The sequence below is a fragment of the Mus caroli genome, unplaced genomic scaffold (assembly GCF_978045245.1).
Source record: "Mus caroli unplaced genomic scaffold, Mus_caroli_1 scaffold_7, whole genome shotgun sequence".
NCBI classification, from domain to species: Eukaryota; Metazoa; Chordata; class Mammalia; order Rodentia; family Muridae; genus Mus; species Mus caroli.
In genome coordinates this window covers 47,773,770-47,787,926 of record NW_028227262.1, presented here as the reverse complement: position 1 = coordinate 47,787,926, position 14,157 = coordinate 47,773,770, and the positions used below count along the sequence as shown (strand labels likewise).

Here is a 14,157-nt window from a genome sequence, read left to right as displayed (position 1 = left end):
GATTCACAGGTAAGGGAGATGATTGCCCTGGGGGTTCTAGAACTTCCCATGGGTCCTGAGGGACAGACCAGGCCTTAAAGTGGCTGAAGGAGATATGGCTTCTGTATTGCATCAGTACAGCTGAAGGTAGATGTAGAATTTTCATAAGCTCACAGATTGGTCCTAATGAAACAGTTCAGGTTGCTTTGGAAATTGTTTTCTTAGCATAGATACTAACATTTAACTTCATAGTCAGTTTGTTAAGTTTTTAAAGTTAGAGGTGAGAATGTAGATTATGAGGAAAATACTTTTATTAATGACACTTTAATAACCATCTGCAGTGATTCTTCAGCCTCTGAATCAGAAGTTTCCTTACTGAGCCCTGTTAAAAATAAACATCCAGATGAAGATGCTGTGGAGTCTGAGGAACATGAGGTGAAAAGACTGAAGTTTGACAAAGAAGGTGACGTCAGAGAGACAGCTAGCCAAACGGTGTCCAGTGAAGTCTCTTCAGTTAGAGCAGAGGAAACGGAAACAGCAACTCCCCCTCCTGACAAGGACAGAGAAAGTCGAATCAGGCAGCACTGTACAGAAGAGGAGGAGGAGGAGGAGGAAGAGGAGGAGGAGGAGGAGGAAGGTGAGAGGGGGTGGAGTTCATCACCCTTCTTCCCCACACAGTGCACACTGGGCTCCTCTGCATGCTGCTTGCTGCTGAATTTGAGGAGCTATGAGCCATAGACACAGGAATCATGAAACTTAACTGGGTGTGTCTTGAAAATAAATTTAACTGCAACATTTGCTTATTTCTAGAATCGTTTATGACACCAAGAGAAATGGTCCCAGAAAGAAAAAATCAAGAAAAGGAATCTGATGACGCCTTAACTGTGAATGAAGAGACTTCAGAGGAGAGCCATCAGATGGAAGGCTCTGGTGTGTCTCCAGCTCAGACAGACTCCGCTTCAGAAAGGAGTGACAGTGCAGGGGCCTCAAGGAGTGGCTCTGACTGCCTGGAGACACAGGAGTCAGGAGGGCCCCCTTCCAGTAAAACTGGAGAAAGTGTGTCAGTGTCGTCGTCCATGGAAAATGAGGAAGCCACAGAAGTCACAGATGACCCAATGGAACAAGACTAACTACTTAAAAACACTTAGAGGCAGTATTTTACATACAGTTCTGGTTTTACACTGTATAAAACTTTTAAGTAATAAAGTGGACCTTTAGTTTTACAAGAGAAACAGGCTGTAAAATAAAGAACCTTAAGAATAAACCCTGAAGGTTGTATGTGGAAGAGCTGTGAGTATGGCTCCTCTGGGTCCCGCTTAGTGCTGATTTTCTTGTTTGGTTTGGTTTTTTTGTTTGCTTTTTTCCTGGTGTACTCAAATCAGTGGTTTGTGTATAGATTTTTTTTTTTAATTTAGAATTAAAGTTTTTAAACTGGAAGATAATTATAATTTTGAAAACTTTAAAGATGATCTCATTTGGTTTATACATACACAAGGAAGATTTTTGTCTTGTCTCTAGCAGTTTCCATAATTTGGTCATAGTTTAAACATGTTAACATGTCAATTAATAGGGTTTCATGTGGTTTCAGATTTTTATTGTTCGACTGTACAATGGAACCTTAAGTCATATATACATATATAGATTATCCTGAGGGGGGATGTTATATTTTTCTGTTTCTATAAGAGATGAATACAGTGAATACTTTTTTATTGGTAATGACTGAGTTCACTTCTTTCAGAAGACATCTTCTCTTCTGAGTAGTTGAGACAAAAATCTGGCCCCTGTGAGACCCTGGGAATCTTTCAGTTTGTTGAAATACCAGGTTAAACACATTCCAAGAGATCTGTGCAAACTAAATTCTTTTGTATACTTCTAAGGTGCCTGAGACAACAAGACTTCATTTATTTATGGAAAGTGTGCTTTATCTTGGGAGTTGCGCCCAAGCATTAGCTTGCTGTTTGTAGAATGAGTGCTTCGGAGCCTGACATGAAACCATCTCAAGAGCCCACAGGTCCCATAACATTTGATTGCTTTTCTGAACACTGTCAACATCACATCTGTCTTTCTGAATAATCCTATATGCCGCATGGCACTGGTGTGAAACATCACTGTACTGGAAGAATTAGTAGAGGACTTCAGTAATGTACCTGAGCTAAAATGACTGAGGCGTTAGGGGTACACAGAAACCACCATGATTTGTATAACATTTTGAAGTGAATTAATATTTTTAAACATGCTTCTTCAACAGCCAGTGTTATATTTTTCAGATCAACACAAAGCACAATGGTTACTACTCTATAAACTCAATATTTTCAAATTCACATCTTTAAAGTCATGCAAGCTGCAACTTCCCTGTCAGAATTACTGGCTGCCAAATTTATACCTGTTTCTTCAGCTGTACTTTTTGATATTTAGAATTTTTAAATTTCTGTAAAGTAGATTTTGTAGACTGTAATGTGTTCACTGCCTTTGTGAAGCGGTATATAATTGTATAATTTCGTGTGTAACTGAATGCTTGGGCTTTCAATACAGTATTCATATAAAGCAATAAATATTAATGTTATGAAATATTGGAGTACATTTTTATCAAAATACAAAATCCCTTTTTTAGTTTCAGACATCTGAGGTACAGGGATGGACCTAATAGCTGATACAAACAGTTTCTCACACTGTATCCTAAGCTTCGGGTGATCGGAGGGAAACCACAAGGGTTGGATTTTGACTGCTTAGACATTACTATGGCTAAAAAGATATTTGGCTCCGTTTGTTCATAAAGTAATATATACTGACTGATGACCTTCAGGTTCACAGCAGCTGGGCAGTAGATTTATGAATCTGTCTAGTAAAACTGAATGTCGATTTACTGTACCCAAGGGGGTGAAAATCAAATGTAACTTCAAGGTTTTTGGCAAAAAGATTAAAATGAAGCAAATTTTAAGTGTGACATTCATTTGTAATGGCCTGTTATAGTTGAGGGATTGACAGAGCAGATTTTAAACATTTTAGGTTTAGAGTTTTTGAGATTTTCCTTAGGGTATTTATGAGGTTGTTGTCAATAAACCTGTTCTCTAAGCTCCTGTGACCTTTGATAGTCTTTATTTATGATGCCATGGACCATTCACAAACAAGTCAGTTTGCTGCTGGTTAAAAGTTGAAGATGTCCCATCATGAATAGAGGTCTGTGGCTTTATTTGTAAACTTGCAATTGCTATCTGCAAGGGGAAGTGTATTTCTTTATTAAATAAAGTACAATTAATAATGGTGAATGTACCAAAATGACATCACTCAATTCTATGAGAGGTCTGCATTTTAACCTATAGTTTAATAGCTTTAATATTTATTAGCTATTCCTATGTTGATCATAGATGAAAGTTGTTGCTGTTTATACAGATACATGTAGGATACTGGTGAAGGGTGTCTAGGGCAGTTGTAATATTAATCACCGTGTGAAGCCATGTTCAGACTGTGGATGCATTGGCCCTTTGGAAGTCCATTTCCACACGTATTGTTAGATTCACTTACAGGAGACTGCAGGAAAGTATCAGTTCTAGTGAGAACAGAGTAATTTGTGAATGACAGAAAGACACGTTTCCTTAATGGACCCAGCGAAGCCCTGTGAGATCCAAGAGGGAGGGTCAAGCCTTTCTGTGGCTGAAGTAGCTGGCTCTTTGATGTTGAACAGACTCCTAACCAGTTTCTCCTTTCCCAAGCCTAACTCAGATCTGGGCAGTGCTGAGGTGGGGACAGAATACACATGACATGGTTTTGCCACTCCTCCCTTTTAAAAAGTGAAAACATTTTGAAAACTCTTCACTTCTGAAAATGTAGAACAGAAGTGAGTAGTGAAAATATATTTTGAGGGTTAGTAAACTTAATCCACTTAATTGTCACAACTACGGTCTTTCCCATATGTAGCCAGAGCAATGGAGTTACAACTCTGGCTTTCGAAAGCTATTCCAGAAACCCTGCCCCAGAAAGTCTTAAAGCATTGAGATCCCTGTGTTTTATTTTGGCAGTGTAGATAGGCATGTATTTATGCATTTGTAAAATCAATTTTTTTCAAATAATGTATGTAATGTACTAGCTTAAACGGTACTGGGCAGAGCCTAGAGCTACTGCAAGGATTGAATGTGAAGCCTGTATCGAGGGTGGAAATGTACCTGCAGAGCCACAGCAAACTGTTCCGGGCAGTGTTTCAGGTTGCCTTTGAGCAGGAGTTTCTTAGAGCTATTGGTTTTGATAAACTGAAGATCAGCTCTTGAAATTTGTGTTAATCATGAGATGAATGGATGCAAAAACACCTTGTAATTTCATATGGAATTATGAAAATGAGCTTGATGGGATATTTGCCTAACAAGGATGATGGTATGTACTGGCTAGAATACATATATTTCACGTTTAAAAAAATAATCCGGATACCAGAATTCTCTTCTTTCAATTTGGAGCCTAGATCGATCACTTTGCCAAATAAATGTATTATTTTCATAATGCAATAAAGTATAAACTAGACGAATGTTTTCACGCGTGGAATCACTTTATTTACTATGCTGATGCCTCTGCCTCTTCCCCATTGCCCTTCAATTGAGCGGGCCACAGGGAGGAAGTGTCATGACACGTACGCAAAGTGATTGGAGGATGCCAGCAGGGAGCCGTGTAGCTGCACGGGCAGTCGCGTGTGCAGGTCTCTGTTGACATAACTTGGCATTAGTTTGCAAGCACTGATTTATGTGTGCGATGAAATAACCTGAGAAACACCCCTCCCACCACCACCACCACCACCTTGAGGCAAGTGTTGTAGGGTCAGAGGAGAGCACCCGGATTTCTTATTTCTCATTCCCGCTTGAACTTTGTGGTGTCACAGAATTGGCACTAATAATGGAAATTTGTAGTTGATTTGTACTTTCAGGAATTGGGTGGCCGCTGGCTTCTTTGCTAAGGTGAAGCTAGTGAAGCTGGCCTTAGTTTTAGAGTTTATGGTCTTTGGGTTCAGTGTACAAATATTTTTTTTCACTACCCAGAAATGAGTAGTGAAAATACAATTTGAATGTTGATCATTGGATAATTTTAATCCTGGGTTCAATTCCTAGCACCCACATGTTGGTTCACAGTCACCCCCAGGTGGTCTGACTTCCTCCCTCGGTCCTATGCGCATGTGGTAGATGTATATGCACACAAAACATCCATACACATAAAGAGGGAGGCAACTAAGGACTAGGTGATTTGATTTCTGGTTATGAGGGAGGTCGATCAGGATGATCTACCCTGATGTCCTACCAAGGACACAATGTGGGTCTCTTCGGGCAGTCTCACTCCGGTTTCTGGTTAACTTACACACACCTAGCAACAGCACACATAAAACAAATTCAAGTTCTGTCTCGATGCTTTTAGTTCCACATATCTCACTTACACCTTCCCCGTCCAGCGTGTGCCCTTACCCAGGGAGCTTAGCACTGGGGGTGGGGGATTGAAGCTGGATTCCTCGGGTTTGAATTCTAACTGCCACAACTTGTTGCTTGGGTAATCACTAAAGCAAGAGGGCAGTCTGTTAGGAACCAGAACAGGCTCTGGTGGGTGCTGGAAGTACTAGTTGGCTATATTCACATAAGGCCAGGCCTAGTACTGAGTAGCACTGTCCTGTGTTCACAGATGAGGTTAACATTTGCAAATACAGGGTACTCATCACTGCCTGCTGGGACTCACCATAGTGAAGCATGGGGCACACAATGAAGACACCCCCTTCACACACATCATTTATCCAGCAGATCTTTGTGAAATGTCTGAGTTGGTGCCTAAAAGCTGCATTCCCCATCGTTTTAGCTGCTCTTGGGCCACATCATAGTCACACAAACCATGGCTTCTTTAGTGTCCTGTTAAGTGGTTTTGTGGTATTTCAACCTGTGGCCAGTTCAGACAGCTTCACCACTCTCCTCCCTCATTCCCTGGACAACTGCAAAAGCCGTAAAAATTCAGTACTTAAAGAATGGTTCAGCTGGGCAGTGGTGGCGCACGCCTTTAATCCCAGCACTTGGGAAACAGAGGCAGGAGGATTTCTGAGTTTGAGGCCAGCTTGGTCTACAGAGTGAGTTCCAGGACACAGAGAAACCCTGTCTCAAAACAAAACAAAACAAAACAAAACAAAACAAAACAAACAAAAAGAATGGTTCAGGCAATATGTGACACATCTCTAGGTCTATGGTGGTGGAGGAAGAGACAGACAGACAGACAGACAGACAGACAGACACACAGACACATTATCTGGATGGTAAACCCCATGCTATATTTCACCTCACATGGTAAGTTGCAGTAGTGTACTAGTATTTACGTGTAATGTACTGTCTGTTCTAGCTTGCTTCTCTGTTTCTGTGGTAAAGCAGCTAGTGGGAGGAAAGGATTTATTTTGGTTTCAGGTCACTGCATCATCAAGGGAGACAGAACTGAAACAGAGACCATGAAGGAACACTGCTTGCTGGCTGGGTCCCCAAGCCCCGGCTTGGTCCACTATCATTCTTACACAGCTTGGGTCCAACTGCCTAGGGAGTGCACTGCCCACAGTGGACTGGGCCCTCAGACATCCATTAGGAATTTTAGAAAATGACCCCTGGATATGTTCATGGGCCAGTGTGATGGAGATAAATCTCTAGTTGGGGGTGCCTCTTCCTAGGCATGTCAAGTTGACAATCAAACCTAGCCATCACAATAAGAATACTGAAGGTGGCCACTTGCCTTCATGATATTACTGCAAACACCCCCAGGTCACCATGCTGGTCTCGCTCAGCTTGACAGTCTCGGTTCTTCTGAGGAATCTTGTCCTTTCTCCATTGCTCCCACTGGCTTGTCCTTTGAGGAATGACCCTATAGGAACGAAAAACAGCCACACTTGTTTGTGGGTGGTTTCCTGTTCTTAGGTTCTGCAAACTCATGACTGCGGCTCGTTAAGAAAACACAGAACTTCATTCACTTGCACAAAGACCGGTGACACGCTTTACCAGTGGCTCAGCCACTCCTTGCCACTGTTGGTGGGTTTTGGGAAATTGGGTTAACTCTTGTCTCTGAAGAGAATCTTCTAGAAAACACAGTCTATGGTTATTCTCCTCAGTACACGGGCTCCACCAGCTAGAGTGACTGAACCCTCGCCTTGGCTAGAGCAACTCCAGTGTGAACATTGTGGTACCAGCTGCGAGATCAAGAGACATGTCTGCGTTTCCAAGTTGAGATGTGGGACTTAGATTTCTCTGGAAGAGCCATCAATTCGTGTGATACTCATTTGTTCATAACTTCAAATCACAGCTCGGGGATTCAGGAGTTACTGGTGATCAAAGGAGATAATACACATTAATGTGACAGGAGTGCTTGACCCTCAACAGCAGGGACAGACCAAGCATGGAAGGTGTCCTTTTGTGTGACTGTCCTGTGTCAAGGGGCTCAGCTTTGAAACAAACAAACAAACAAATCTTTATTATTTATAAAGATACTGTCCATAACATTCTGTTCCAGAGACACCGTATTCCAGAGGCTAAGAGCCAGCAGCAAGGGGCCATGAGTTAAAGATGGACACAAGCAGATCTAGGGCTGCCGTGCAAGGATGAGGTGACTCGCAGGCTAAAGTGTGGTCTAAGGTTTCAATGCACAAACCACAGCTCTCATCTTAAAGGGAACAAGACACAGTTTATTCTGGAGCTGTTTTGAGTAACCATGACTTGTGAACAAGGTTACTCCAAACTCCATGCTCCAATGTGGAAGCAGTCTCATGAAGCTTTAGAGTGGGATAGATAGAGCATAGAATGTCATAAATCAAGGCAGGTTTAAAATATATTGGTGAGAACATCAGAGAGGCAGAGCCAGCACAATGAGACCAGGGGAGCTTGTCCGTGGGTCTCAGATGCTGTCTGATGAAGTTCTTTAGCTTTTGGGTTGGTGGAAGCTGGTGGTCTGGTCAGTTAATAGATTCCAAAAGGCTTTTATCTGTTAGTCATGTGATGTGAGTTTGGAGGAGGAGGGGGGGGGGGAGGAGGGGGAGGAGAAGGGCCAGGGAAGGGCTTTTCCAGAGGGTCTAAACTAGCCTGAAGTAAGGTATTCAGTTTCTGGACCTATCTTCTCCACAGAACTGCAGTTCAAACAGGTCAATCACCCCCTGCAGACAGAGCCTTCCCATAGGAATTCTCATTTTCACACTCACAGCAGGACCCACCGATGCTAGAAAGGTCTAGAGTGCTCAGGACGACTGCCTAGGTGACTCCAATAGAGCACTTAGGTAGACGATAGAGCCATCTTTTCTTTAGACATTCATGGAGGGAAAAGGAAAACTTTCCATTTTAGTGATTGGGAAAGAGATCCAAAGAAAAGCAGGATTTTGTGACACGCGGGGAATCGGTACTTAAAGGCCAGCCTCTACAGTAAAGTGGTTTTAAAAACATTTTTAAATATTTATTTATTTAAAAGATTTATTTATTTATTTAATGTAATACACTGTAGCTGTCGTCAGACGTACCAGAAGAGGGTGGTTGTGAGCCACCATGTGGTTGCTGGGATTTGAACTTTGGACCTTTAGGAAGAGCAGTCGGGTGCTCTTACCGGGTGAGCCATCTCACCAGCTCTTATATTTATTTTTACTTTATGTGTATCACAGTGTTTTGGCTGTGTATATGTCTGTGTACCTGATGTACTTGTGGAAGCCAGGAGAGGCCCTTGGATCCCCGGCAACTGGAGTCAGAGATGGTTGTGTACTGTCATGTAGGTGGTGGGAATCGAACCTGGGATCCTCTGGAAAAGCAGCCAGTGTTAGTGTCCTTAACTGCTGAGCCATCTCGCCAGCCCCATTGTTTCCTTTTTTTCCTTTTTGTTTATTTTATCTATGAGGGCTTTATCTGCATGTAGACCTGCACTTGAGACAAGGGCATCAGATCCCGTTACAGATGGTTGTGAGCCACCATGTGGTTACTGGGAATTGAACTCAGGACCTCTGGAAGAGCAGTCAGTGCTCTTAGCCACTGAGCCATCTCTCCATCCCCTACCTTTAAAGTATTTATTATGGTTTATTTTTTATGTGGGTGGGTGGGGAATGAACACATCACTGCATGCGTGTGGAGACCGGAGAACACCTTGCAGGGGTCCCGTTCTTTCCACCCTGTAGGCTTCAGGGCTCAAACTCAAGGAGAGGGCTCAGGCTGGAGCAGCAAGCGCCTTTACCCGCTGAGCCACATATTGGAAGATGCTTGCATTTTAGCCACTGATCTGATGTCTTGTCCCACCCTGGTTATGAGGCATGGGGTGAGCAGCAGTAATCAGGAGTGATAAACATCTCAGCTCACCTGAGAAGGGTTCAATGAAAGCCGGCATGGAAGTCGGGAACTAGGGAGGCTGAGGCAGGAAGGTTTAGAGTTCAAGGTCATTTTTTTTAAAGACAGGGTTTTTCTGTATAGCCCTGGCTGTCTTGGAACTCACTTTGAGAGAGTCTGGTCTCGAACTCAGAAATCCTCCTGCCTCTGCCTCCCGAGTGCTGGGATTAAAGGCGTAGAGTTCAAGATCAGCTTGGGCTGCATAGTGAGACCGCATCACAAACGGAACGAAGCATTTGCAAGCTTTTTATAATCCAAACACTCGGGGTCATTTAACGTTTAAAATTGATGGCATGAAGTTCCACGCCTTGGCTCTACGACACGCAACCTGAAGGAAAGGTCATGAGGTGGCTACTTTTCAGGAGCAGGGGGAGGTAGCCAGTTCCTCCTTACCCACCTCAACCCCAGGAAGTAGCTACTGCCATTGCCCCTACTGCAGAGAGAAGACAACATCTCAGAGAGGTTGATTCAGTTCTCTAGTGACACACAGCTGAATACCATCTGATGCTCAGGTTTTCCTTTGGTCTCTAGCTTTTCTTGCCTGTACAAGGAATATTTGTAATAATTTCATGCTCATTAAAAAACCCTTTCCTCGTTCCCTTTTCTCTACTTCTTCCAAACTTATCAAGTGATCTTAGTAATGGCATTATCCATGTCCCCTTGGAAGTAATCAGTATGTAAAACTGGGTGGAGTTCAGATGCCTCTCCACTGCTCCCTAGGCTTGTTGGTTACTCCACAGTCTCTCTCTCTCCTCTCCCATTCCCTCTGTCTCTCCCTCTGTCTCTCCCTTCCTTTTGTTTCTCCTTTTCTTTCCGTCTCTATCTCTTTCTGTCTCTTCTACATCTTCCCCTGTCTCTCTGTCTCTTTCTCTCTGTCTCTCTCTTTCACACACACACACACACACACACACACACACACACACACACACACACACATGCACACACGCATGGGTATGATGTATATGGAACCAGAGATGTCTGGTGTTTTCCTCCATTGCTCCCGCCTTGCTGTTTGAGACGTGGTCTTTCTCTGTACCTAAAGCTTGCTGCTTTGCCGAGGGGGCAACCCCTCAGCGATCCTCCTGGGATCCACTAGGCCCCACTGCTAGGATTACAGATGCTGTGCCTGGCATTTGTGAAGGTGCCAGGGATGGGGCTGACCTCAGGTCCTCCTGCTTGCATTGCAGGCAAGCATTTAACCGACCTGTGAGCGCCCACATCCACGGGCTGTCTTCGCTGTTTTGAAGGTACCATTTGAAGAAAGACTTTGTGAAGGCTTCAGCTAACAGGGTGTTCAGTTTCTTCAGTGGAGTCCCACTGCTGTTGCTCTGTACATTTCGCCCAACTGTGACTTAAAAACAAACTTAGGACAAAGACAGCTTGAATCTCAGTTGTTATAAAACCTCGGGCACCAAGAAGAAATCCTATGTCTCGTTACTGTTATCACTGTCCCAACAGGTAGCTTCTTAGCCTGCTGTCCCAAATAAGTGTTCCCATTTTGAGTTTTACGTCTTAGACAGAGGTGACTCTAAGAAAAATCTCCAGTTTTCCAATGTACCAGACATGTCATGTCACTGATGGGGCAGATTCATGGCCTCGTGGTGCCCCCTTGTGGTCATGAGTCTATCTGCAGGGTGGTGTTGGTTTTTTTTCTTTACAAAAAGAACAGAGGAAGGAAGGAAGGAAGGAAAGAAGGGAAGAAGGCCTTACATATCTTTCTTCACCATTTTAAGGTGTGACAGACCTGCCAAAACAATACAATTCATCAAACTTTAATCTCTGCGTAAAATGGACATTTTCCTCAGCGTTCTCCACTAGCCTTACAGTGAGAGCTGCCAAAACATTTTGAGTGACAACAGTGAGCCAGGGAAGGGAAGCTGCCATGTGCATGTGTGTGAGAATCAGAGCTTGGACCCAGAAAGCCAGCGGAGAGGTGAGGAAGGTGTGAGCTTAAGTGCCTGGGGCCCGAGGCTCAGTGCACTCGTGCTTTACAGAAGGAGAGTCCTTCCTTGGTTGTGTGCACTGGCCTCTGCTATCACGGGGATACGACTTCACAGAGACAGGGGCACATGTAAGCAACACACAGAATAAAGACAGTTTCAGAAGGGAAAGTGCTGAGGTGGGAAGGAAACAGACCTGTGAACGTTGTTACGAGACCCGTCTAGACCCTCAGTGTGTAGTTAGAGAAGACTCCTGGGTTGGTGAAATGTTTTGGGGCATAAAGGTGCTTGACACACAACCCTGGGGATCTGAATTGCATCTTAAGAACGTGGTGGCAAGAGAGAACTGACTCCCAGAAGTTTTCCTTGACCTTCACACGTGTGCTGTGCCACTCACACCCGAATTCACATGTAACATCCGACACCGCCCCTCTCTTTGTCTCTTGGGCTCTGTCTGTCTGTCTGTCTGTCTCTCTCTCACACACACAAATTTTAAAAATCAAAACTGAGAAGTCCTTCCCTGACTAACAGCCCTGTGACACTTGTCATTGCAGAACAAGTTATGAAGAGAGTCTTAAATCTAACACTCCTGTCACGAATAGCCCCCATTGTAAAACATGGAGAAACCAAGCCGGTCCTCCCCTGGAAGCCTCACCCGATGGTAGCTTTCACAGTGCTGGGAGATGCTGGGCTTCTGCAGTGGAAAGGAAGTCATCAGACCCACCCCACTGCAAACCCTTTAAGCTCCAGCAACTTCCCGACAAAGCCTGTGTGCTGTGAATAGGTTTGCCCCCTGCCTCCAACCCCATATACGCATGTGTTTCCATGCTTGGCTTGTGTCAAGGGGCACTATTAGGAGGTGCGGCCTTGTTGGAGGAAGTGTGTCACACTGTTGGGGTGGGCTTTGAGGTCTCTAGGCTTAAGCTCCACCCAGTGTGGAATTCCAGTCCCCTTCTGTGGATGAAGATGTAGAACCCTTGGCTCCTCCAGTTATGATGTCTGCCTGGATGCTGCCGTGTTTCCTGCCTTGATGATAATAGACTGAACCTCTGAACCTGTAAGCCACCCCCAGTTAAATGTTTTTTTTTTTTTTTAAATGAGTTGCCTTGGTCATGGTGTCTCTTCACAGCAATGAAACCCTAAGTAAGCCACACCCACTGATGCAGTAGAATTATAAATGTCATGAAGGTAACCAATCACTTTTTGGTTCTGTCAAAGACCTGCTCTATGAGATGGAACTCCTACTTGGCACCATAAGTAGGGTCACAGACTGTGGCTACATAGGCCAGAGGCCCTGGGAGGGAACCGAACACTATTATTCCGCTGAACGGACATAGTATAGAAACCGCTCCCAATACCTAGTATATCTCTCAACCTTCAGCAGAGAAACTGCTTCTTGCAATAGATGGCGATTAATTCTAAGACACTCAACTTAGTCTGGTCCACGTCTGGAGAATAAGAGACTGTGGAGTGCTTAGTCCTAAGTGGGACGTACACATAACACGCCTATAGCCAAGGCTCCGCGATCTTCAAGGCTTAGGTGGCAGAAGGACTGTGAGAGACAGAGGTGATAGATAGCCCCAAGTCAGCAGCATTTTCCAGACACACCAGGAGAGTTGCACATAGAAACTCACAGCAATTGTGTCAGCAGGCACAAGCCCTTCATAAACTCAAGTCAACTGGAGGTGGACAGAAAGCCCCACCTCTAGCTGAGGGGCTATTGGTGATTGGCATCTACTGGGAAAGGGAGAGTGAGTTTTCTTTCAAGTTGTTAACCCTGGTAGGGTGACAAAACGCAGGGCGGGTCCTATGTCCAAGAGTTCTTAGGCAACGGGAACTGGACTCAAAGGTTAAAACAAAAACAAAAACAAAACAAAACAAAACAAAACAAAAAACAGAAACAAAACTAGAAATTGAGCGTAGGAAGATGAAGCCAGAGCGGGTGGATCTTAGAGTTGGGGGAAAAGAGGTCGATTGATCAAGACACATGTATAGGAGGGATGGCTCAGTGGTTAAAAACAAGAGAGCCGGGTGCCCACAGGGCGGCTCACAATCATCTATAACCCCAGATCCAAAGGGTCCGATGCCCTCTCTGGCCTCCGCAGGCACCAAGTGTATGTAGCACACAGAAAACGCACACTCATGAAACAGCCACACACACACAATAAAAACAAACAGCTCTTTAAACATACATTGTCTGCCGTTCTCACGGAATCCATTAAAACCTTGCTTAAAAACTCTTTCTTCATCCGTATGCACTCTGAATGCCCCTCAGTGTACGGAGCACAGGCTGAGAAAGGGCGCGTGGGTTTGCCAGGTCACTCTTGGATCCAGGACTCCTGTGAGGGGAAAGGTTCCAGGAGCGGTCCTGGGCTGTGCCTGCCTGGGGCTTTCTGATGGGCTGTGGAGTTTTCCCTGCCCGCAGCTTCATTCTGCCTTGCGCTTTCCCACAGCCTCCGCAGACACCCCTGCCGCAGAGGGCAGCTTCCCGGGTCTCTGAGCGGCAGACTGTTGGGAGAAAACCGGGGCTCCTGCCCCGGTCCCTTTGGCCATGACTTCCCTTCCATGTATACCTGGTCCTCACTATTTCAGCAGTGGCAGAACAAACAGACTTTGTCGACAAAGAGGGACCTTCAGGGACTTCAGCCTTAGCAGGTGGAGCAGGGTGACTCCAGATCTGGACCCATCTGGGGTGAAATCCCAGTTCTTATTCTGGAAGGCCTGGAGACTTCACATAGAGGGGGAAAAAGTCTTCACTTGGTGTGACTTAGGTAAGGCAAATAACAGACAGAGTTGTTTGTGCATTGTCAAGTGGGGGTGACCGTGTCCTCGAAGATTCATCTGAGGATGACACATGCAGGGACTAGGAACCCGTTGTGTGTGGGCCCACCAGCTACCCACAC

The 14,157-nt window shown here is 44.7% G+C and overlaps 1 protein-coding gene across 1 annotated transcript in view; it reads left to right on the top strand.

Moving 5' to 3' along the window:
* The window catches only part of Ppp4r2 (protein phosphatase 4 regulatory subunit 2), a 37,503-nt gene extending 32,992 nt beyond the window's left edge, over positions 1–4,511 (top strand). Inside the window, exons 8-9 of the mRNA XM_021165494.3 lie at positions 321–616; positions 790–4,511. Of these exons, the coding sequence (XP_021021153.1) occupies positions 321–616; positions 790–1,109 (616 nt within the window). The 3' untranslated portion in view covers positions 1,110–4,511. The remainder of the gene's footprint in view (positions 1–320; positions 617–789) is intronic.
* Positions 4,512–14,157: the final 9,646 nt, after the last annotated feature.